This window comes from Myotis nattereri, assembly GCF_964212035.1.
Source record: "Myotis nattereri genome assembly, chromosome: 11".
Classification (NCBI taxonomy): Eukaryota; Metazoa; Chordata; class Mammalia; order Chiroptera; family Vespertilionidae; genus Myotis; species Myotis nattereri.
This window is the reverse complement of record NC_138086.1, coordinates 28,097,464-28,122,335: the sequence shown is the minus strand read 5'-3', so window position 1 is coordinate 28,122,335 and position 24,872 is coordinate 28,097,464. Positions and strand designations below refer to the sequence as shown.

Here is a 24,872-nt window from a genome sequence, read left to right as displayed (position 1 = left end):
AAGTTATTTTTTAACTCAAATATTGTGCTAGTTCTACCATACTAGGATAACCCTCAAATACAGCATAGTAGGTGTAAAACTTAGGGTTATTTTGAGAAAGAGCAACCACGATATTTAATGAAGGAACTATAATTATAAGCAACAAACTCTGCCTACTGATCAAATATTATTTGCTGTGGTTGATAATGATCTAAGTAAGGCACCTTTCCCATTTTGAAAGCTCTTTGGATGCTGCTTAATAAAAAGATTCCTCATTTCTTCTTTACTCAATTCACTTCAAGAAATTATCTTTAGAAATGCCTTGTATTGGTCATGATGGTCATTTCTATAAATGTCACATTTACACTTCAGACTTTCCCAAAATGTTCATGTGTGACAGAAATGTTTGGTTTGGACAAAGAGTTAGAGGCGTGGAAATTTAAAAATGTCAAATAAGCTTTGATACCACTAACTGGAGAAGGTATATATGTGTAGTCTAAGTAACGGGAAGCCTGTGATACTTTTGCTTCAGTTAAAATTTTTTTCAATAAAGTCATACTTAGCTGATACTGCCCATATTTCATAGTATGCAAAGACAATAGCAATCTGCACATTAAAGTAAAAATTAATGTTAAATTACATAGCTGACTAATCTTCCCCGCGTGGATTTTCATACATTTAGTAATGATGGTAAAACTAATAGATAATATTTATGGAGCACTTATTGCATGAGAAATACTGTAATGTGCTCCTCAAACAGCATGGCATTTTATCCTTGAAACAAGTCTGTGAACTAGGCATCCTTGTCTCCACATTAAAGAGGAGGGAGCTGAGCTTAACGAAATTAAGGAACTTGCCGGAGTTACACTGGGTAGGCTGATGTCTAATCTGGGCATTGGCCAAAGACCATGATTTTAACTATGGCTCTAATTTGTTTATAGGTAGGTATTATTTTAGATAATGGGTTTTATTTTTTAAATAAGCAGCTAATATTTGGAAATTTCTTCCCACTATAGTCATTTTTTTTCTTATAGGGAACCAAAGTCCTGCAGATGTTCATGTGGTACCTGAATCCACGGCAAGTCTTTGATCTTTCTCAGGAAGGGCCGAAAGATGCGTAAGTCTGGAAATACCCTCCATGGTCCGTACTATCTTAGGCAAGTGAGAAGGACTTCCTGCCCTGGCATCAAGCTTCGTTATTCGGTTGCCTTGTGAGACATTTTCTCACTGTCTCTCACCTACCTTCTCATCTGTACTGTCCTCCCCTTAAAACTCTATCTCATGTTCCCCCTCGCACTCTTCGTGGGGTTAATTCCCTTCAGAGCACATTTCACAGTTGTTATCTCAGTGAGCATTTTTTATGTGTTTGCTGCGTGTGTATGCACAACTGTAGATTGTGAGCAAGCCTGGGAATGGAGAGGATCCATCACTTTTCTGTTTATGCATGAGCAACTTTGGACGTGTACACTAATGGGAATGTCAGTGTGTCTCTGTGGGCAGGGGCCATATTTGTTTTTGAATACATTCATATACATTTGAATTAGATCATTCCATCTCAGAGAGATTGATTCATTGATTATACCTGTGGATTTCACATCAGAGTGGGGGGAGACATTTTAATTTCTGCTCAATCCCTTTTCTGAGCTTCTCAGAAATTTTACGCACTGGTTTTTGTTAGAAGTGTTGAAAATCAAGTCTAGATGTAGGTGACGTGTATCTTATTTCTTCCTGTTGGCGGAGGGAAAGAGTGGGGACATTGTGCTGCTTTCTGATTCCCTTTTTAAATCCATCTGGTAAGACAGAATGGGTTTCATCTGATAAAGCTAACAACTTAAGAGATACTAATTCTTTTTAAGTGAGAAAGTAACTACCAGCGGCAAACCTCAGCTTCTGACACCAGCGACCTGATAGGGACCTCCTATCTGTAATGAAGTTTGTTTTCCTTTGCTTTTGACCCTGTGTACGGTTATGATGCCAGATTAAATTTACAGCAGCTTCACGTTGTGTTGTGATATTTTGTTTTTCATAATACAGTTATAAAATATATTTTGTTCTCTAAGAACACATCAGCTTAATTTCTAGAGAAATAATATTCCTATAGGAAGAGAGTACATTATGTATATTTAAGCATGCAGAAGAATGTTAAATATGAAAATTTCTGCTTACATTCTCTTCAACTATGAACATTTTTTGCCACTAGAGGGCACTATGAGACTTCTCTATGTTTTTCTGTATTTGGATTTGCAAATCTGGTAGCCTGGCTTTTGCCCTTTTAGATGTTCACTTAAGATTTCACCACTTTAGACTTTAGGTGGACACTTCATAGATCAGCATAAAGAACATGAAAAGACAGGAAGTAGTTCCAGGAACAAATAGTATTTGATTTAAATAGCTGATACTTTCTGGAACGGAGCCATTAACAGCTTCACTTAGGCAAACATTTTAGCAGGCAGGGTGGTAACACTGCATTTTCTTAAGAGCCAACATGAAAAACAAAATGATCTAATTTTAGGCAGGCCAATTTAAACTAAAGAAAAATCAGTAAATCTCCCTCTTTAAACTGAGGTGTATAAACAGGGTCTGACCGTGAGTGAGGTGAGAGGTAGATGTAACTGTGGGTGCGACAGTAATGCTAGTGGGGTACCCTCCCCCGCCTCTCTGAACAAGGCTTCCCAGGATTAAGAGTGGGAAGGTTAGGTTTGAAAATAAATAGATCCAATAAAATATAAGGAGGAGATATAGAAGGCCTTTTGATTGCCAATTAATGATGGTTTTCTTTGAGAAAGGAGAGGGGAGAATGATGGGAAAAGAATAAACCGAAAGAAGTCAAACCAGTGAGGAAAATAATGAGCTGACACATTAGTAGGGATTATGGGGTAAGAATCTCTAGGACATCCTGAAATCCCCTTCCAGTGCTGGCTATTTAGAAACGATGCTTGCTGCCAGCCTCTGACCCAGGTGCTGGGAGTCAGTCCTCCTGTGATTACTTGGTAACTAGTTTTGATGATCTCATTATAGTCATGATTACACATTTTCTACAGGGGATACCCTTCATTTTTGCCATGTGTTTTCTCTCTGCTATGGCAAGTGATGTGCTCTTCTGTTAACTTTTTCTTCTATTTCCTCTGCAGGCTTGAGTTGTATAGGAAAGTACCAAATCTGCGAATTCTGGCCTGTGGTGGGGATGGAACGGTAGGTCCTCGAAATAGAATCCAGTTCTCGCCCTTATTTCTTTCATCTTTCTTTTGTTTTCCTTATGACAGTTCTCTTGAATTCATGCCCACCTCACAGTCTTTCCAACCCCCTGAAACATGTGTCTCCCTCATGTGAATCGTGGTCCATAAGGTTAGAAGGGACTCTGTTATTAGTCTCATGGATTCAAATGGAATTTTTCTATATTTTTTCACTTCCTCAACTCTACTATATCCTTCTCTGTTCCACGAGGTAAGGATGTGGTCAGATCATCAGAATGAAGATTATAGATGATGAAATTCTTTTAAAAATATAAACTGATCTATTTCAGTCTGTTCTTAATATTTGGTCACAATGGTTAAGGAGAGCTAGGTGTACACAATTGATTTATTGTGATTTTTTTCCAGTGGAAATAAAACTTAGAATATTGACTAACATTGGTTTGCCTTAAAGATGATCTGTTTGTTCCATTTGTAGTCATTTTTTAAGAAGAGGTGGGATTGGGCTGAAGTTTAATGTGATTGTTATATTGTCCTCTGTTTTTGTGTCTCATCTATTTCTCTATTTGCCCTCTATTTATGCTGATATATTTAGAAAGCCTAGAAATGGAGATTCATGACATGTAGGTTCTGCTGCCCAGTGTTTTTTCTTCTGTATTTGGGGTCTGCTCTCATAGAACCCAGGCTTTTATTATGCACTATGTATGGCTCTTCTCTAATTTCTCTAATTAGAATATTCTCAAAGTAGCGATGAAATCTTCTAATTTTATCTCTTATAGCACATGAGCACTTAATGCAACATTGCATTTGCATTAAATACTAATAAATGAAATTGGGGAAAAAGAAGTGATTCCATTGGTCCCTTAAGATACTTTGTGAGAGGAAAATGTGTGTGTGTGTGTGTGTGTGTGTGTGTGTGTGTGAAAATAGTGTTTACCAGCCTTTCAAGATTTGAAATACACATTATTATCTTATAAAATTTATTATTAAGTCTTACAGCAAAAAATTCCAAACCTATTTCACTTTAAAAAAAAATGTATTTTATTGATTTTTTACAGAGAGGAAGGGAGAGGGATAGAAAGTTAGAAACATCAATGAGAGAGAAACATCGATCAGCTGCCTCCTGCACACCCCCTACTGGGGATATGCCTGCAACCAAGGTACATGCCCTTGACTGGAATTGAACCTGGGACCCTTGGGTCCGCAGGCCGACGCTCTAGCCACTGAGCCAAACCGGTCAGGGCAATTTCACTTTGTTTAACCCAGTGTTTTCCAAAATTATTTGACCGTGGAATTTTTTTCTCCCGCCATACCAATTAAATTTCAATCAATTGTAGTGTTTTAGGGAGATGTATTTAGAAATATGATCGTGTGGAATTTTTCCAACTATCTTTAGTAAGACTTTTATCCAAACAAATCCTCTGTGGAGAAAAAGGTATTATTAATTAAATTAATATATAATAACAAATCAGGGATTGGGCCTAAACTGGCAGTTGGACATCCCCCGAGGGGTCTCGGATTGCGAGAAGGTGCAGACCAGGCTGAAGGACCCCCCCCCCAACCCCCGCACCCCATACATGAATTTCGTGCACCAGGCCTCTAGTCTTTAATAAAAGGATAAACTCAGTTTTGACCTTTTACTACAGTTGTCTTCCTTATTTTTGCATCTACTTTCCTTCCTATATGCTTCAAGCATCCCACTCACATCTTTTCTCCTCTAAATCTCAGTGACAGCAGCATACGAGCTGAGGATATGCCTGTTGTTCTGGATTCATAGTTCTTCCTCTTTCTTAAATGACTCTGACCTCAGGTCCACTTCAGCTTCCTATTCCATCTTCATATCTTGGGCTTCCCCATTGACTGGATGCTCCACCTCTCAAACTTCCCCATCACCCACTGAATCTCCCACCACCTGACTCCCCACCCCCACCCCATGCTACTTTTTTCTTCCTTTCCTCTACTCAGCAGGCATGTGTAGGAGGCAATGCTCCAGGTTATATGGCATTGAGGTATTCTCTGAAATTAGGTAAGTATTATAAAGTCTAAAGGACAAAGAGAGAAGATAGCCAAGTTCAGACACTTGTGAAATACCTATAATTATGGAGCCGGAGGCAAAATTTGAAAGGAAAATGAGAAGATAGAAGTAGAAGGTAGTCTTTTCTGTCAAGAAAACAAGCCAAAACAGGAGTTTCAAGGAAGAGGGCGTGGTTATATCTTTAAGGAGAGACCGACCGGAGAATGATCATTGAATTTAGAGACTAGGGAGTAATTTGGTGGTTTTCAAGAAAAGAGTTTCAATAGAGTGTCTGGGACAAAACCCAGAATGGCGAGTAAGTGGGACTTGGTACATTACTAATGAATCCTCGCAACCAGATCCAGTTACAGCATTGAATATCTGTGAATACACTATGGTGTCATTAGTATGCTTCTTGACTTGTAGACTATTCGGTTCTCCTACTTTTCTTATCTTACCTTTTCTAGCATTTCTTCTTTAAATGTATCATAATTAACAGATATTCCGCAATGTTTAAATATAACTTTTCTTTTATGTTAGGGACCTTATTTATGTTCCTAACTTCAGTTTTCACATCCTTCCACGTAACTCACAAATGCATTGGACATTTACACTTGGGTCCCTTGCAAACAGGCATTCCTGAAATAAAAGCAGTATATCTATTCTAGAGTTGATGCATACTTTTGAACTAAGTATTTTTGTCAATAATGAGACCTGTACTCCAGTCTCAGAATCAAAATTTTGCTTATTTGGTAACTTATATAAGACCCAGCAGGATCCCTTTCATTTTACCTTGTTAAAGTAAGGTTTTTGGTGAACAAGATATGGGGTTTATGAAATATTGATCAAATGTATGTGATTGGGATTTTTAATTTTTATCAGTTTAGAACATGAAACTTTAAATTTTTACTAGGGGCAGAGTTTATATAAAAAACTGGTGGGTACGTGAAAAAAAAAAACCTCTTGGCTTTAGGCAAGTGAAGTATAATTCTTGAGAGCATCGATTTTATATTTGCCGTAAGGTATTTAACCTTGAGTTGACATACCAATCACTATAGAGGCTGTCAGAATTCTGTCAGTATAGTGACAAGGTTAAGGAGGGGTCAGAAATGGAATATTTTTGACTGATTAGAATGAGGAATATTAACCATTAACCATATTAGTTTAAGTGTAAAAAGTATTACTTAATATTAGACATCTTGCATGAATTTGGAAAAAAGTTCTTAGGCTCCAATATTAGTTTAGTTTTATGTTATTAACAAATGCAAGGAGGCAGAATGATGCGTCTCACAATGTTGCACTTGGAGGTGGAAGAGGAGGTTCTGCTACTATTTCTGTGACCTTGAGCAGGTTTCTGAACTTATTTTGAGACATTCTAAATCTTCAAAAGGATACATTTTGGACTCCAAGGTTCTTCACAGCTGTAGCATTATAATAGCAGCGATCATTGCTGATCAAGAGAACTATAATGTAAGCCACATTTTAAATATTAAGTTTTCTAGAAGGAACTTAAAAAGGGTAAACAAGAAACAGGTGAAATTAGTTCTATAATACAGTTTGTTTAACCTAATATATCCAACATATTATCATCTCAGAATGTAATCAATATGAAAATCATTCATGATCTACTTTATGTTCAGTTTGCACTGTCTTTGGAGTCTGGCCTGTATTTTGTAATTATAATGCCTCCAGTTTGGATTAGCCGCATTATAGTGCTCAATCAGTGGCTGCAGTTTAGCCTCTTTGTACCTGGTTTGCATACCCTGAGGTTGTCACATAGCTGAGAGCAGCAAAGGAGCTGGTCCCATCTTTGATCTCTAAGCTGAGCAAAAACTCAGCTGACTCAAGAATGACCTCCAGCCTTCATGTGTATAAACTAGAAATAGTATTATTTCTGCGGTCATGTGGTAAATTTGTGTTCTCTTCTTTTGTGGGCCACATTGCCAACCATCCAGCTCTCCTTGGCTGTCACCAGCCTAAATATGGAAGAGCACGTGAACCTAGACGCTGAGGCACATGCACCCTCCTCTTCTGCTGGCTGCTTAGTGAGACATGGTCCCTCGCTATCTGGCTCTGACCTTCATGAGCTGAGCTGGGTCAGCAGGTCCATCTGTAACTATGTTCATGTCTTTCCAAAAGCTTGGAATTAAATTGACGTTAGCCACCCACTTCATGCTTGTTTCTTGTTCAGTTGGCTTCTCTAGATATGAGGATACATTGTCAACAGCAGGCGTCCCCCTGCCCTAACTTACAGCCCCAGCAGGGAAGAAAGTGTCGTATTTTCCTTTAATGGACAGGGACTAGCAGATCATGCCAAGCCCCTCTGCTCCCCCAGCCTCAGCCTCATGTATATGTAATGGGATGTAGCCCATCCTCTCTCAGGAGGAAGCACATGGTACACCTCAGGCATAGTCATTGTGAACAAGTGAGTTTTCTATTTCAAAGAGCTCAGACCTCAGCCCTGATCTTGATTTCTTCAGGGCTGATTTTAACCATTTCCTTTAACACATGGTGACTTTTTAAACTCTTCAGTGCAAATATAAATTAAAACATCAAAGGGAAGAAGCATAGTGTACATGTTAGTAAGGGGCACCCAGTTGTTAAATGCTGTTTCGATGATCTTTCAGAGTTGAGAAATGTTGCCTGTCTTCTCTGATTTCCCAATATGCGTATCCTCCATTTTCCTGCCTGTGATATAAGAAAATGCGATGTATGTCATGTGCAAAGACTTCAATTCACTGTCCTCTCCACCCTTGAGCCACCTCTGACGCTAGCATATTGCAGAATGAAAGCCGTGCTCCAAGTGCCCTAGGGGAGCATCCAGTGACAGCTAATGCTGAGCATAGGCAGCAGGTGGCAGCACAGGCCGGCTGCTGCTGCCGTGGCCCATTGGGCTGCTCAGGGACAAAGCCCATAGGCGTAGCTGCTATTCTAGATCCTTCAGTCTCACTTTTCCTGACACAAAGGAAGGAAAGAACTCTGCAAACTGGAACAGGATTTCATCCAATCCGGATAATTTCCTTCAGTCGTGGTGGGAAACATGCCAAGTGCTATGTATCGCAATTGACTGAATCATTGAATTGAAGGGGTGCTAGAAACGCTGGTGGAGACGTCTTGGGGACATGTGAAGGCCCAGCAAACACAGCCCCTGACCACAAACCTTCTGTCTGGACCTCTAACAGGAGCAGGTTTACTGGTTACTGGGAAAGGAGAGCCTCCAATAGACAGCTTTGAGCCATGAGATCTTTTAGCACCTTTCTGTTGCATGGAAGTTACAGGACACGTATTCCAAAGTCATTTGCAAATTGTTTGTATTTAATGTGCTGTGCATGCATCCCCTAACTTTCTCATCGAAGTATTAGTTTTCTTCCCGTCACTTAGAATTGTTCTTTGCAGGCTCATTTGCAGGTTCTTCCCTTTCTCTGCATCACTTCCTGTCTCTATCTAGTAGTGTGAATTGTTTCAGGACTCTGAGGCTACTCTTCATCCTGAGGACATGTCAGGGTGTTTTGGGTGTCAGTGAGCTGGTGGGAAGTTGGGCTCACTATTACACAGAGACTTTATCCCTCCAGCCCCAACAGCTTTCTATGGGCTATGGCCTCAGGTCGTGGTTCTACCCATTCTTATCCCAACCTCTTATTTCCAAGAGGGAGCCTGGTTTCTACACAGGCTCCTGCCAGCAGGGGGTGCACCTCATCATCAGACAGAAGCCAAACTCCTGGCTTCCTCTTGCTTGCACCTTTGCGTTTTCTTTGTTTCTGGCCCAGGAAGAGGTTTTTGTTGTTGTTTGTTTTGTTTTGTTTTTTCATTGTTGTGTCTAGAGTGAAATGGGATGTTGAAAGTGTGAAGTCATAGCATGCTCTTTACCGAGAAAGGAGAGACAAATTTCAACTAAATATAAGAAAAAAGTTTCTAACTTAAATCTACCCCAAAGACACTGACTGACTTGTGAGTACAAACCATAGAGGGGGACTAAGAGATCATCTCTCAGAGAAGTTTTAAAGAGCCTGCCTTCTTTTCCCTCCTCTGAATATCCCATTGAACTGGATTCCCACTAAGTTCCCTTGCATTTCTTCTGAGAGTCTGGTTCTACCCAGGACTGTTGGGTCTGCAGTCAGCGATCCCTGATTATTGGGATTTCTGAGTTTCACGTCCTTTTTAATGCCCTTTAAGTCCCCTTTTTGTAGTTAATTGGAGATACCTCCTTTTACTGGGTTTTGTTTGTGCTTTTCGCTGCACAGGAACAATATGTATCAGTCACCAGTCATATTTTAGCACCTGGCATTTTCCTCCCCTTTTACTTCAATATTCAATAGCAAGCCTTGTCCGTATTGCCTGTAAAATATAGAAGTGCTGGGCTGGGACCTAAGGTGTTGTCTAGGAGCAAATTGCCTATCTTGGGGAATGGAGGGACTCTTCACACTTGTGTGGATCTGAATTTCTAGTTCCCCAAACTGGGTATGCCTTTCTGAAAGGTTAACACAACTTCAGACTTCATGATAGACAGGCATTTTTTACATCAGGGGTCCTCAAACTTTTTAAACAGGGGGCCAGTTCACTGTCCCTCAGACCGTTGGAGGGCCGGACTATAGTTTAAAAAAACAACTATGAACAAATTCCTATGCACACTGCACATATCTTATTTTGAAGTAAAAAAACAAAACGGGAACAAATACAATATTTGCATTTGCATGTGGCCCGCGGGCCGTAGTTTGAGGATCCCTGTTTTACATCCTGGGAAGTAATCATTGTGGAGGAGAAGGGGTTTTAGATGGAAGTCAGGAGACCTGATAGGACTCCGACGGCCACTTCTCATTATTTAGTCTTCAGCTAATTACATGACCTCTCTGCACCTCTGTTAATAAATCTGCAAATTAACTGAATTTGAATAAGCGATTTCTAAGTTTCTTCCGTGCTCCAAAGATTCCAACAGTGCATGCCTGTCTACAGGACGGCCAGGCCATATCCAGAACCAGGGTTAGTTCTTTATTTCAAGGTTCCCTGCACCAGAAAGGCTAAGAGGTTGGTCTTTGGCGTTGGGCAAGCCTAATTTTGAATGCCAGCTACCACATAAATGATGTGGTATGAAGTAGGGCATTGGACTTTCCAAATCTCAGTTTCCTTATCTACAAAGTGGAGATGAAAATTACATCTATCTCAGGGACTCCTTTTGAAGTTTAATGAGACAGTTCACTGGAGAGCTTTGCTCAGGGACCGGCCCATGGAAAGCTCACTGTTTTTGTTCATCATGAACTCTGAGAGCAGGCCTGCTACCCAATCTATCTTAGCCCAGCTCATTTATCTTTTCATTTCAGTTGCTTAGTTCTTCATTTTATATGTAGTAGTGTGCCATAAATGTACTGTTAAAGTACCATTTTAAAAAAATATTTAAAAGAAATGACTTATATAAATATAGAATGAATATACATAAAAATGTATTTATAGTGCCATATACAAATGATGTATTATAGAATTGTTCGCATGAAACCTACATATTTTATTAACCAATGTCACCCCAATAAATTTAATTTAAAAGGTATTTAGTGCCTTAATGATGGCACCAACAAGATGATAAAGCTGTTGTTGTTGGGTTTTTCTTTTTGTTTTTTTGAGAAATAGAAGAAAGGGATTATGTGGCTTACACCAAAATAATTTTCTAAATTTGAGTCAAAGTTGGTTTATGTAATCTTCTCAACATTTGTCTCTCTGTAGGACAGAAATCTTCAAGTTAACCTGTACTTATATAGTTCTTAGACAGGCCTGTTAAATACTACTCTAGTATGACATTGTGAGACATTCAAGTTTGCTTTTGCTCTTTTCAAATTTAGGGTAATTTTCCTAAATAGCTGTAATAAGACTAAATCTGAGAAAAAGATTAAACAGGAATATGATTCTAGTACATAAGTATCTATTTTCTGCCTAAACTTATAATAAATACTAAGTCCAGCCCTAATTATGTTTCCATAATGTATCCATTTAGGGGGATACAAGGATATTTAGAAAAACAATAATTTCTAAGATGGTACTATGGAGATTAACCATTTAACTGGTGCTTACATACACCATGCACCATGTTAAGGGCTTTATATATATTTCTCTCTGCAAACAATCTTGTGAGGTAGGTCTTATTAACGCCATTTTGAAAATCTGATAAATGTGTCTCAGTGATGTCAGATAATTTAATACAGATGACACGGCCCATATGAGCCAGAATTGAAATTCATTCTGACTCTAAGTCCTGTATTCCCTCCAGTGGCCTATGCTATATACCTTCCTAAATTTTAAACTCTTCTAGATTTTAAAGTAGATCTCTAGTTAAACATACAGACAAATGGGTGTAGCTTTGCTTATACGACAGAGCATGTACAAAATGGTCCTTTTCCCTATAAGAGACTTGCCACCTTGAATCTGCCAGGGATAAGTGGTCTTTCTGTTCCCTGGCTGCTGGATTAAAACATATGTTTTAGCCCTAGCTGGTTTGGCTTGGTGAATAGAGCATTGGCTTGAGGACTGAAGGATTTCAGGTTTGATTGCAACAAGGGCAAATGCTGGGTTGCAGGCTTGATCCCCAGTAGGGGGCGTGCAGGAAACAGCCAATCAATGATTCTCTCTCATTGTTGATCTTTCTCTCTCTCTTTCTCTCTCTCTCTCTCTCTCTCTCTCTCTCTCTCTCTCTCTCTCCTCTCTCCCCCTCTCCCTTCCTCTCTGAAATCAAAAAAAATATGTTTTTAAAAAACTACCAAAAAACATATACTTTAAAGAAAACTAAGACCATTTGATTTTGCTCTTTAAAGCCACTCCGCTCAGGTGGTCTTCCTTGTAACTTACCTGTCTTTCTTTTCCCTCTTCTGGCCCCCAATGTGTCCCTAGGTGGGCTGGATCCTTTCTATTCTGGATGAACTGCAGCTGAGCCCTCAGCCTCCGGTTGGAGTCCTTCCTCTGGGGACTGGGAACGACCTGGCTCGGACTCTCAACTGGGGAGGGGTAAGAACTCTCTCGGGGGCGGCCCCTGGCGTCCAGCGGCAGGCTCCCCCAACCCACAGATGTTCTGATGGAAGGGGAATAAGTTAGAGCTGAGAACCAAGGCACCCACGAGCCACGATTTTATCCAGTAACTTACAAGCAGCTAGAGAAGAAGGGAACATTTAGGATTAAAAACAGGTGTAGTACACAGGCCTGGGCTTTTTGAGCGCAACACTAAGACAGTGGGTGGGTTGTCCTCAAGTCTTCATGTAAAACAGCCAGAGACTTGAATTGATCCTGACCCTCAGCCTTGGCCAGGATAGCAACTCTGACTCAGATTTACAATGCGTACTTTGGGCAAGTTATGGCTTTTTTTGAGCATGTGGTTTTTCTGGTCAGTGACATCATGGTTTTGACTCTACAGGTAACAGACTGTCCTTTGCACTGTGGAGCCAATTTTAGAGAAGTTCAGTGGAGGCAGTTTCCCTGTCACCAACCAGCCATTTCATTACTTTTTTTTTTTTTTTTTTTTTTTTTTACAGTAAGAAGGCACAATATGCTAACATATGCAGCCTACCAGCTTTTTATCTGTTCATATGAGACCATTGCCTGGGCTGGGTTCCATGAAAATCATCTTCAGATACTAGAAGATATTAATCTGGCTTTTGGGAGAATTAACTTCCCATAGGAGATAATTATCTTCAGATACTAATTTGACTTTGGGTGAATGAATTAACCTCCCATAGGTTTTTTTTTAAGTATAAATAATAAATACAGGATAGGGCAAAAATAGGATTATAGTTGTGAGTACTCCAAACAGAGTTTATTCTTATATTATTCTTTATTAATTATTTTCTATATGAATAACTGTAAACCTACTTTTGCCCCGCCCTGTATTTACATGAAGCAACTGGTATATTATCAATGTTAACTCCTCTCATCCAATCAGTGACTTGACAGTCCTTAATAATCATGCTGTCAGTAATGTATGCTCAAGGAGTAAGAGTTCCCAAGCAGGGCTATTCCTCTGTCAGACTTGCCTTAGGTCAAGGAAGGGATGGTGTCCTGCTACAAGGTTAGGGAGAGGTGAATAAAATGGGTTGTTAATAGAAGAAATTGTCTATCAGAGGCCGCTTTGTTTCTTTTATCCTCTCCTCCCAACCCCAAACACACTTCTGTGCATTTCACAAATCCCTTTAGTAGGAGGCCTGGGGGGTCCTGCTTTTACTCTGATGAAAGCAGCAGTCATCCAGCATAGCCCCTAAACCTACCAGCAACTATTGGTTCTCAGTGTAAGCACAAATTATTCCTCAGCTCTAACCAGCTAGAGTTAGCATTTCTGTGCACGTTACCTGTGACTATTGTGTTAAGTTCTAAGTACCTGGGAAAAAAGAGTTTACTAATTACAAAACAAACACAGAACTGTAGTAGAGGGTTCTTTCTTGCATGAAATGCCTTTGGCTGTACTGTTCACTACTCCAGATGCCAATGGATGTGTTCATTGGTTCCTTAGGGCTACACTGATGAACCTGTTTCCAAAATCCTCTGTCAAGTAGAAGATGGGACAATTGTACAGCTAGATCGCTGGAACCTCCATGTGGAAAGAAACCCAGACTTGCCTCCAGAAGAGCTTGAAGATGGCGTGTGTAAGGTTAGAGAGTTCTTTCTTCGGCAGAAAGGCACTCGGGAGCATCTGTCATGGGAAATACATTTGTGGCTGGAGATTCATGTGCTGATTTCTTCCTATGAGATAAAAGGATAGTGTTAGAGTTTATGGCTACAGGGCTATGCGTCCAACATTACCCACTGATTCTACCCCAGGGGTTTCTAAAGACCTAGGTTTCTACCTGCTTCCAGGGCTCAGGGAGCTGTTCTCTGTCCTCACCTTCCACACCAGGAACACATGGATCCATGTTCTAATTTTTCAAGTTCATTGCAAACTCTTAACCTAAGAGAAAATGAAATAAAAAATGTATATATATATTCTGAAGCATTAGGAATATGATCTTTCAAAACAAAGATAGCCTTCTGAGATTTCTGGCTTGATATCAAATGTTCCCAATGTTTAGGATGTATTAACTAAGCCAATTTCATTACTTGCATGGGACTTGAAGATGCCTACATAAATACTTTGATTTAGTGCTTTTCCTTCAGTGATTGAGCTTTTTATTTCAATCCAAGACAAACCAAGGGGCGCAGTTGTAACTACTCTAGTGTGGAGCTTCAGTAGGAGATTTGGTTCTAAGTTCTGGCCTCAATTTCAGATAAATTTGGTAGGTCGCCAAGTAGCCACTTCCTCCTTATTATTTCCTACTTCTTTTCTATGATAGTGTTTTCAAACTTTTGTATGCATAAAATTCTCCAGGTGTGCTTGTTAAAAATACAGATTAAAATACAGATATACTTTCTGTAATAACCCAGTCCCAGAGAGTTTCATTAACTAAATGCAGGGTTAAGGCCGAGGTATTTGTACTTTAACCAGCATTACTGCTATATTGGATTATGCCATTGATTGAGACCAAGATTTCATGGAAGTTTCAGCCTTAAAATAGATTGAACCAGAGAGCATTTTAGACCAAACCAACATCCACTTAATTCATTAAAACATGTTTTGCCTTGGTCTTTATTTTTTTTTTTTTTCACCTAAACCATGATTTAGAAATTATAAGGTTTTTGGTAGATATCACGATTGCTCAGTTGATACTGAGTTCATCATGTCACAATGTTGTTTAAATAGCACTTATTGTCTTGGAATATGATGTCTTTCTACTGTATTAGAATACAGAAATTGGGTAGAAAAGAGCCAAAGTAAAAAGAAATGTACCATATGGAAATGTTAGGCCCTTTCCCCACTAAACTTAGAATGGTTAGGCCCTCAGTAGAAGTCTATATTTAAATCTCTTCCCAACAGCTCAAGTAATGGAAAGACTTCTTGGTGCAGCCAGGAAACATTAATCCAGATAATTAAAAGGCTATGAAAATGGATTTTTTGAAGAGACATGTAGGAAATTGGGGTAATTTTTTCCTGGAAAATATGAATAAGAATTTAATAACAGACTAAATTGGGATATTATTTATCGGATGGTGGCCAGATGTTCCCCTGAGTTATCAGCGAATGTTAAGACATGGGTTAGACTTGTAGCCAAGAAAACATAAATGGTAGAGACGAACATATCTGTGTTCTTGGCAGGATCACCAACCCTTGCTGTCATTATAAGGATGGTATTTTGTTTAAGTACAGGAACTGGACATTCTCAAATGTGAAGCCAGGAAAATGAGACATGATTTTGGCATTGTTCTGTGTGTTTAGTTTCTCTCCCTGTTCTCCAGTTAGTTATAACCATTTCTAGGGGCTGTTTTGACCTCTGAATCATTATAAGCTCTGGCTCGGGGCCTTCTATGAGGGGTTCATTCTTTATTTATATTAGAGACCCAGGGAACCCATTTTCTTTCTTTCTGTATTAATTTATCTCTCTCATTCTCATTTCATTTTCTATTCTTGGCACAAGGTTTATTTCATTTTTCTCTTATTGGGACAAGGTTCTCACTCTCATCAAATAGAAAATCAAGGGGGACATGAAACACTGTAATAAACTTACTTTTGGAAATTTGAGGGTTCACATGTATTTCTAGTGCATTTCTCTCTGATCATTATCTGGAAATATTATCTAAACTGAGGTAAAATTACCTATCTGTTCAATGTTTATCTTCCACTCTGAGCTATAGACAGTAAAGTGAAAGAATCACTATTTCCCTTCTAACATTTTCCAATGCTTTTCTAATTGTTCTAATATTGCCTGCAGCCTAAAAACACATTAATTTTGCAGTTTTAATTCAGGACTTTAGTTTGTGTGGTTCTCTGTTTTACTCAGCTTGCAGCAGAAACAGCCAGTGACCCAGAGGATTCTGGGAAGGAAAGCTAAGGTTGGGTATGCACCTATATGTCTGTGTTCACGTATTTCACAGTCATCTTAAAGATACAAGGTTTGAAGAGGGGCAAGGGGTCAAATATATGGTGATGGAAGAAGACTGGACTTTGGGTGGTGAGCACACAATAGAGTGTAACCTGAAATTTACCTAATGCTATTAACCAATGTTATCCCAGTATATTTAATATAAAATATACAAGATTTGGTAAACTAGGAATCTGAATAATACTGATCAATAAATGTCTATGTACATATCTATTTGTTTTTTCTTTTTTTCTCTAGATTGAGAATAGATAAATGTCTCCAACTGCCTTATTGCTTATATGACTTTTGTCAAAAATATTTTTTTAAAGTAGGCAAAGGGCAAACAAATTAAACATTATTCATTTTAAGATGCAATATTAATATGCGGAACATATTCTTGAAAAAAGTGTAGCCACAGGTTAAGTAGGTTTAGACATGATCCTTACAATTTACTTCCTAAGGTTGAACAGTGAATCATTGTTCATAACTATTGCAAATATGCACCCTTCCGCATGATAAGAGTATCTTATTACAACATCCCCAGGAATGGTTCTCATTTATTAATTTGTATCTGTATCCCTTCTTTCCTATACTATTTAAAATAATTGGGAGTATTATCTGATTTGAGCTTTGACTAATGAATTAATTTAAACATCCCATTCCTTCCATGTAAACACCTCTACCCGGAGTTGTGTCTGATCTCCAGTCCAGAGATAGCCCCAGAGACAGGTGTCGGGCTTGAACTTTTTCTTTCTGCTTGGATGCACACGACTTCACCTCTACCTTGTTCATCGTTGCAGCTTCCTCTGAACGTTTTCAATAATTACTTCAGCCTTGGATTTGATGCCCACGTCACACTGGAGTTCCACGAATCCCGAGGTGAGGACAGCGTTCCATTCCCATCTCCCAGGGAGGAAGTTTCCAGCAGGTGTTTTGCATGTTCCCTTTTGTCTGCATATGGCTTACCTGTCGACAGTGTGCGTCCGTGTTGTGTTTTTCTGTTTGTTTTTGTTTTGACCTCCCTGATGACCCTGGGAGCTAGACAAGGTAGGGACATAATACAAATAGGACCCTGAGACCATGTTGGTTGGGGTTTCAGAGACGAGACCAGAGGTGTGCCTGGGATTGCCACTCTAAGTTGACTAGAAACTTTGTTAGTGAACTACTGAGAAATAATAAAGTTTCTTTCACTAAAGTCATTGGGATACTCACAGCTTCTCAAGCTACCCGTTGTAATGGTGCAACATTTAATAACCCAGAGCCATTGAAACCTGGTAGCACAACAAAGAAGCCCTGCCTGTAGGTACAAAAGAGACATTAGGCATTTTAGGACAATAGGGGCCTGTGGGTGGTTTGGGTTGAAAGAAAAGGGTGTGATGGAGATTGGATTAGGTTGGGAAGGTGCTGCACGTCCTCACCGGATGAGATAGGGGAGTGAATAAGGCAGAGTGGTCATTTAAGTACCAATAGAGATGGAGTCAAGGGTTGGGAGAGCAAAACGATTTTTGAAAGAGAAATAATGATGTGGTTAAACATCTCATCAGAACTTCCTTATGTCTTTAGAACTGAGAAAGCTGAGGATTTTTGCTTATGCTTTGAAGCTTTAATCTCTCTCAGTTTCTATTAATCTCTCTTTTTCTCTCTGAAGCTCTCTTATTAATATAACTATAGTACACATCTCTGTCTATGCCTGTATCCATAACTATAACTGTTCCTTGTCAATATGTTAATATATAACCAAAATACTGCTGAGCTGTAGGGGAGTAAGATAAAAGTCACAAATGAGGGATTATTTTTACCTTTTTTCCTCCATCCAGATTCTGCAAGAGCATATGTGGGTTTTAACTCATAGAATTTGAAAAACAGAGAACTAAAAGCTAGAATTTAAATGTTCCTGTTCCAGTAATAATGTAGGGAAAATTCTGATCACTCTCTTATGCACTAAAGGTCAATAATGCAGCAATAGGATGAAGGCTGTTAGAATTCAAACTAGTAGTGAAGTCCCAACCTACACTTTTCTTCATGAATTCAGCAGTTTTGGTAAACTTTTTCTTCCTGGATTCATGAGGCTTCAAGGATCAAATGCTGTGCCAAATAAAAGCAATAGTGATTAAAGAGGGGCTGTAGTATGGTTGTTCTCTCTGATTAGCCAGAAAATCACAGCTAGAATGGTTGGTTGATGACAGAACCACAGATAGCAAATAACCAAATCAGAAGCATCATAGTACAAGGCTAATCAGAGGGAACGACCAAACTACAGCCCCTCTTTAATCACTATTGCTTTTATTTGGCACAGGATTTAATTTGGGGAACTAAATAGAGATCCCTTTGACCATTTCTTACCCCATATTTCCTCCTCATTTTCTTCAGGAGGCCCTGAATCTGGGCTTCCTAATAAAATTCTTAATTTCTTAGCAATACTTATAAAGTAATACAATTCATTAATACATGAATCTCCCAAAATAGACATTCTGGCATGAAAAGAGGCCTAAGTGAGTAAGTGCCCGAAAATGAGCTCATTCAAGGGAAACTAATATTTGGTCTAATTAATCTGGAAGTTCTCTTGATACATTTCCTTATGCTCTGATGACACTTCTGTGCTTCAGAGTGAGAGGGGGCATCAAGGTAGAAGGACCAAGCTTAGAAGAGAATTCTTGCAGGAAAGTGACTTTTTATTTTATTTTATTTTAAGCTATGGGACTATTTCATTTTAGAGAGGAATATGCAAATTGCAGTGTATATGTATAGATACATAGTTTTAAATGTATTGGTTAAAAGATACCAAGCATTACTTTTTGAATAGTTTACCTCCGAGGCTTAGTTTAAGTGCTCTCATGCGATATGAAACATTTGCCCTGCAGGTAAGCCAGAGCCCTTGAGGAAAACCAGCCTCTGCAAGCTGATAAGGGAGAATTAATGTCACCTAAGAGTAATAGCTACAATATTCATGAAGATGATACATAGCTGGTACAAAATAAATGTCCACAAAATATTGCAACCGGATTTGGTTGATATGCTTAGACCAGGGATGTGAGCTCCTTAGTATCTGTTAATCTATTCATTTTTTGCATTAAATAAAATCATTATTTACTATAAAAAGTATAATTAGTCACACTAATATTCTTCTTTTGTTGGTTTGGATTTTCGCCATATACTTTCCAGGATAGTCAAGACATCTCAAGGTTGGCTGCAGAAGAAAAAGGAGAGCGAGGCCACATTTTCAATAAGGGCGAATTCACTTACTTTTCTTGGTAATGAGTGGCTGTTCTCAAGCCAAACAAAACTCATAGTTGAGACTTCAAACTGTTCTCAAACACAACCACTCACAGTTTGAGACTTCATGATAAAACTTGTTTGTATAAAATACTTGGAATGTGACTGCAAACCTCATGAGAGCCATTGTAAAAATGAGCTTGGATAGAATAACCTATTAGGTGTCAGTAAAAAATAATATAGTACTTTAAGTTGGGAGTCATGCCAACCAGCCTACATGAAATAGAAAATAGATACAAATCTCACTGTGTTAGGATTTTTAAAAAATGTAAATGCAAACAATTTTTTGGCATAGATGTAAAATAGCCCTTCAAATCGATATGGGACAGATGCAGATTTTAGCATTGCTACCTATATTATATTTCTTTTAGAAGGGACAAATAAAGTGACATTTATTTTGAGAAAGTTTATTGGTGGAATTATTGTATAAATAAATGCATTTAGAATTATCAGTAGAAAATCAAACAAGGAGTTAATATAGTCTTAACACTTTGATTTACTTTACATAAAGAGTGGAAATATTTGAATAATTTGATCAGAACAGTGGTTCTCAACCTTTAAATACAGTTCCTCATGTTGTGACCCAACCATAAAATTATTTTCGTTGCTACTTCATAACTGTAATGTTGCTACTGTTATGAATCGTAATGTAAATATCTGATATTCAGGATGGTCTTAGGCGACTCCTATGAAAGGGTCGTTTGACCGCCAAAGGGGTCGCAACCCACAGGTTGAGAACCGCTGGATCAGGAAGGTGGTTTGCTTCATTTGATTGGAAAACAGATGCTTTCTTATTCTTCTCAACCACTGTGCATGGTTGAATTGTTGCTGCCTGGGAAAGTTTAATCATTTGAATAGAATTTGGAGATATAGTAGGATTGGTCATCAAATTTTCAGTGGGAGTCTTGTCCATTACTTCGATCATTATTGTATTATGACAGTGCTTGAGGACATACATGGAAAATATTTCCATGTATAATGTATAAGGATGTTAACAATGATTACGGGTATCAGGTGGCAAAGTCAGGTCTCACCCTGCCAGCTGTATGAACTAGATTGTCATTTCCTTTGGACATGAAAGATATTAAACAACACCAAACGTTCAGTCTGAGATTGGATGCTTAAATTTTTCTGCTTCATTGAAATTATTATTCAGAGGAGTCAAGCCTTATGCTACAAGGTCAAGGACATACAATTATGACTCCAGAGGAGGCAGTATTTAAATTTGATTTAGGAGTTACTGTTTCCATTGAATAAATAGAGACATGAAGATCTGCACGTTTCAAAGGATTATGCATGTTTCATGATTCATGGAGAGAACTGGCAGACTTCTTTTAAAAATGTCTTGTTTGCAATGGCTTGCTGAATTTCATTGTTACGGTCACTGCAAAGGACTCACTTTCCAGCTTTTGTCTAGACTTGAAGGCTCAAGTATAGTTTGCCCTTGAGAAACTCACACTGTGCGAGATTCTCTGTATGTACCCTTCTTTTCCATCCTGAACCTCTGCCTGGTACCTACTCATCATTCAAGATTCAAGTATACCTGCCCCTGGAACACTTTTCTGATCATTTCCTTTATGTGTAATGGCCACTTCATCTCATACAGACATATTTTTATAGCACATACAAAATGACATTTTAGTTTTCATTTTCAGACCTGTCTCTTCCACTCTAAATTCCATGGGGGTATAAGACAATGTCTTCTTTCTTTTCCTTCCTTCCTTCCTTCCTTCCTTCCTTCCTTCCTTCCTTCCTTCCTTCCTTCCTTTCTCCCTCCCTCCCTCCCTCCCTCCCTCCCTCCCTCCCTCCCTCCCTTCCTTCTTCAGCTATGAAAGAATATAGTTTATTTTTAAATGTAATAAACTCTTAAATCATCTTTTGCTTAATTTATCTGAATTATAGTACGTTTCCATCAGAACACATAGTTATGAATTTATTAGAGGTATGCATGTATTCCCTATAACAAATAAATCAGTATTCTAATCAAATAATTTAACCCATGTTTTCTGTTTTTCAATTACAGTTTACATTCAATAGTATTTTTTATTAGTTTCAGGTGTACAGCATAGTGGTCCCTGTGCCTAGTCCAGTGACTATCTCAATAAGTGTTACAGGAATGGGATTTTAATTGGAGGGATAGGCCCACATACAAAAGATAACACTAGAAAGGCATATATAGTAAGGGCACGATTAGTTGTACAGGCAGTAAATAACATTGGAGTTCAGTGGGACTGTTGTCAGGGGAAAGGTGCCTGAGGAAAATTTCCAGGGAGGGTAGATAAAGGAAGAGAAAGGAGGAGTGTGATGTTGACAAGAAATAAATAGGTGAGGGCATTTCAGACAGGAAAGAAAAAGTACAGAGGGATAATGAGCTTGTGATAGAGATAGGTTACATGACCAGTTATTACATAATGAAAGATTTTTGTGATGGTGTTAGAAAAATGAAGATAATGTTGTTAAAAAAATAAATGCCCTGAATGGGAAATAATGTTGAAAAAAAAAGATTAAAAAAATACACAATTTAAATTGAAGATGCCAATGTTATTGTAGGCATAAATTTTGGAGTCATTTATGTATCTCTAACTGAAGTCTTAAAATTGGATAAGTATTTGATGAAGAGAGTATAAAAGATGTATGAGTTATAAAGGATTCAAATTGCTTATTGATTTTTTTTATAAACATAATGTTGGACTTATGTTTATGAACATTTCCCTAATATGCAGGACCAATTACAGGCAGAAATAGGGTTTAGGATCCCATTCTGATGGCACGCATATCATTGTGTTGTGCATAGGATGAAATTAATATATTAAATCAATGGAATGGAGTGTACCCAGAGCCTCATCATCATTATAAATGAATTACATCCAGAGCCAAGCCATTTTGATGATTTAGATGATGGGATTTGGGAAGTTGGAGCTAATGAGATTTAGATGAGATTTTTGGATTTTGAGTTGATAATATAATGGGATGAAACCTTTGGAGACCTTGAAGGGAGTGAATGTATTTTTCATACATGAAGGATGTGGATCATGGGGGCTATCGGGTGCATGATGGTAGGTATTTTGACTGCCATGACTTTTGCCATTTGGTTCCTGCTTGTTGGTGGTTTTATTTTATTTGGCAAAAAGATTTTGTAGATATTATGAAGGTTAATAATTAGCTGACCTTAAGATAGGAAGATAGTTCTGGATTATCTGAATGGGACCAATGCAATAACAGGAGCCTTTAAATGCAAAGGTGGAAGGTGGAATGGGAAGTCAGAGTGATGTGGGAGAAGAAGTCAGATTCAGAGTGTGAGAGGGATTTGATGTGCCCTTGCTGCCTTTGACAACGGAGGGGTTGTCATAAGCCAAGGAATGCAAGAGGCCTCTGGAAGTTGAGAATGTACCCTAGCCAACAGCCAGCGAGGAAAAAGAATTTTATTACTGCAGCTGCAAGGAAATAGATTTTGCCCATAACCTGAATGAGCTTGGAAGCGAATCCTTCCCAGAGCTGCTCAATAAGAGCTCTGTAGGCTGACACCTTGATTTTGGCCTCGTAAGAGCCTAAGCAGAGGACCCAGGAGAGAACCTAGAGAGTTGTAAGAAAATCAGTGAATATTTTAAGCTATCAAATGTGCAGGAAACTAATACAATTAATTTTGGTATCCAATTAGATTGTAAATAGGTTAATGGCATAGAAATACACGGTGTGTTTGGATCTCACTATCTCACACCCTCTTGTGGAAGAGGAGGATGAAATTTAAGAACTGCAGCCATAAACCATGGGTACTTCCACTATTGGGGTTTTTGAGGATCATTGCCTTTCTTGAGAGTGGCCTTTCATGGTTGACTTCATACCAATTAACAGACACAACTTACGGAGCAAGAGCTCTTAAACTTTCTTGCTGGCTCTTTCCCAATTCTGTATGCCCCCTTTCCTTGAAATAGTGGGGCCCACATTCGTTGGTCCTCCTCAAAGTCATATCAGTTCTATGCATACACAGGCACATATTCAGCCACTCCACCCCTTCCCTTTAATAGCCAGAATTGTGGAGTACTGTTGTTTGTAGGCTCTTGTCTGGCCCGACTTCTGTAGGGAGTGGCACAGCTCTTGCACTAGCAAACATCTCCCTTAGCTGCAGCCAACCTTGCTTCTCAGTCTGATTTGTGTTTGGAATAGGGTAGATATAAAAGTGGGAAGAGAGTCCAATTGCTAAAGCAGGCTCAGCCTGGGAGTCAATATAATGTATGGGATGGAGCAGAGAGAATAATAGAATATACCTCACACATTTCCTACCCCCAAGGCCAACTCTCCTACCTGTTTATTTTATATCTTTATTTTTTGTATTCAGATTAATATTTTTTATTGAAGTAAAAATTCACAGAACATAAAATTCACCATTATAACCAATTTATAGTATATAGTTCAGGGATTTTAGTATAATCACAATGTTGTGTAACCATCACTATTATATAATTCCAGATCATTTTCATCACCCCAAAAAGAAACCCTGTCCCCACTGAGCAGCACCTCTCCATTTCTCCCTTCCTCTACCCACTGGCAACCGTTAATCTGCTTTTTGTGTCTATAAATTTGCCTCTTCTGGACATTTCATACCAATGGAATCATACTATATGTGTCCTTTATGTATCGTTCTGACACCTCTCTAAATGCTATTGTCCTGTTAGGCCTCTAGTTTTTATAATTACTTATATATATATAATCAGCTTTTATCCAGTTAAATTAGTTCTGTGGTGACTGTTTTAACCAACTGTGTGAGTAAAATCACCAAAAACTCGGTTTACTTCTTAATTCTAGTCTTTTTGGGTCTTATAGAACAGCGGTCGCCAACTGGTGATCCGCGGGCCACTGGTAGTCTGTGAGGTCTGAAAGGTTGGCGACCGCTGTTATAGAACATTTTCAATCTCTCTCGAGAAAAAACACACTTTTTTTAAAAGGAAAAAAGCGTTTTCAGTTCTTTAAGACTCATAGGAAAACCTCATGAAGATGTGGCTATTTTCCAAACCATACATTAGTAAAAAAGTAAATGTTAATAGTTGGTATATGATTCATTTAATAGCGTTGGACATCATTTCCCTGAAAAACTTCATTGCCAGGACTGTGGGTGTCATTTTCCATTTCTCATTATAACTTGCTCAATAGCTGGATCTGATTTTGTTTAAAATTAGGGCCTATGTACCTACAATAAATTGCATGGCAATGAAAATTCTCATTTTGCAAGAGTTAATGCAACTGAAAATGGTACCCAGCCAAATCTGGGTCAATAAGGTTAAAAACAAGATGCCATTCAGCAGTCAATTTCATCCTGAAGAAGGTCCAGGCCATAGAAATAGTCAACTCTGTGGCCAGCAATGGGGATCGAGGAGGTAGAGCACTTAGCATCGTTTTTACCTTATTTTGGTTTACTATACCATAAGTTAACCTTTTACCTTTTCTATTATTTTGTTTCTAGGGCTATAGTACTTAATTTGGTCGAAGAGAGTGAATGGTTAA

The 24,872-nt window shown here is 38.6% G+C and overlaps 1 protein-coding gene across 2 annotated transcripts in view; it reads left to right on the top strand.

Moving 5' to 3' along the window:
- DGKI (diacylglycerol kinase iota) overlaps window positions 1-24,872 on the top strand; it is a 196,126-nt gene that overhangs the window by 19,380 nt on the left and 151,874 nt on the right. For both annotated transcript variants that reach the window (XM_081102141.1, XM_081102140.1), the window contains 5 exons: window positions 1,014-1,096; window positions 3,111-3,171; window positions 12,055-12,168; window positions 13,661-13,798; window positions 16,901-16,979. In XM_081102141.1, the coding sequence (XP_080958267.1) occupies window positions 1,014-1,096; window positions 3,111-3,171; window positions 12,055-12,168; window positions 13,661-13,798; window positions 16,901-16,979 (475 nt within the window). The remainder of the gene's footprint in view (window positions 1-1,013; window positions 1,097-3,110; window positions 3,172-12,054; window positions 12,169-13,660; window positions 13,799-16,900; window positions 16,980-24,872) is intronic.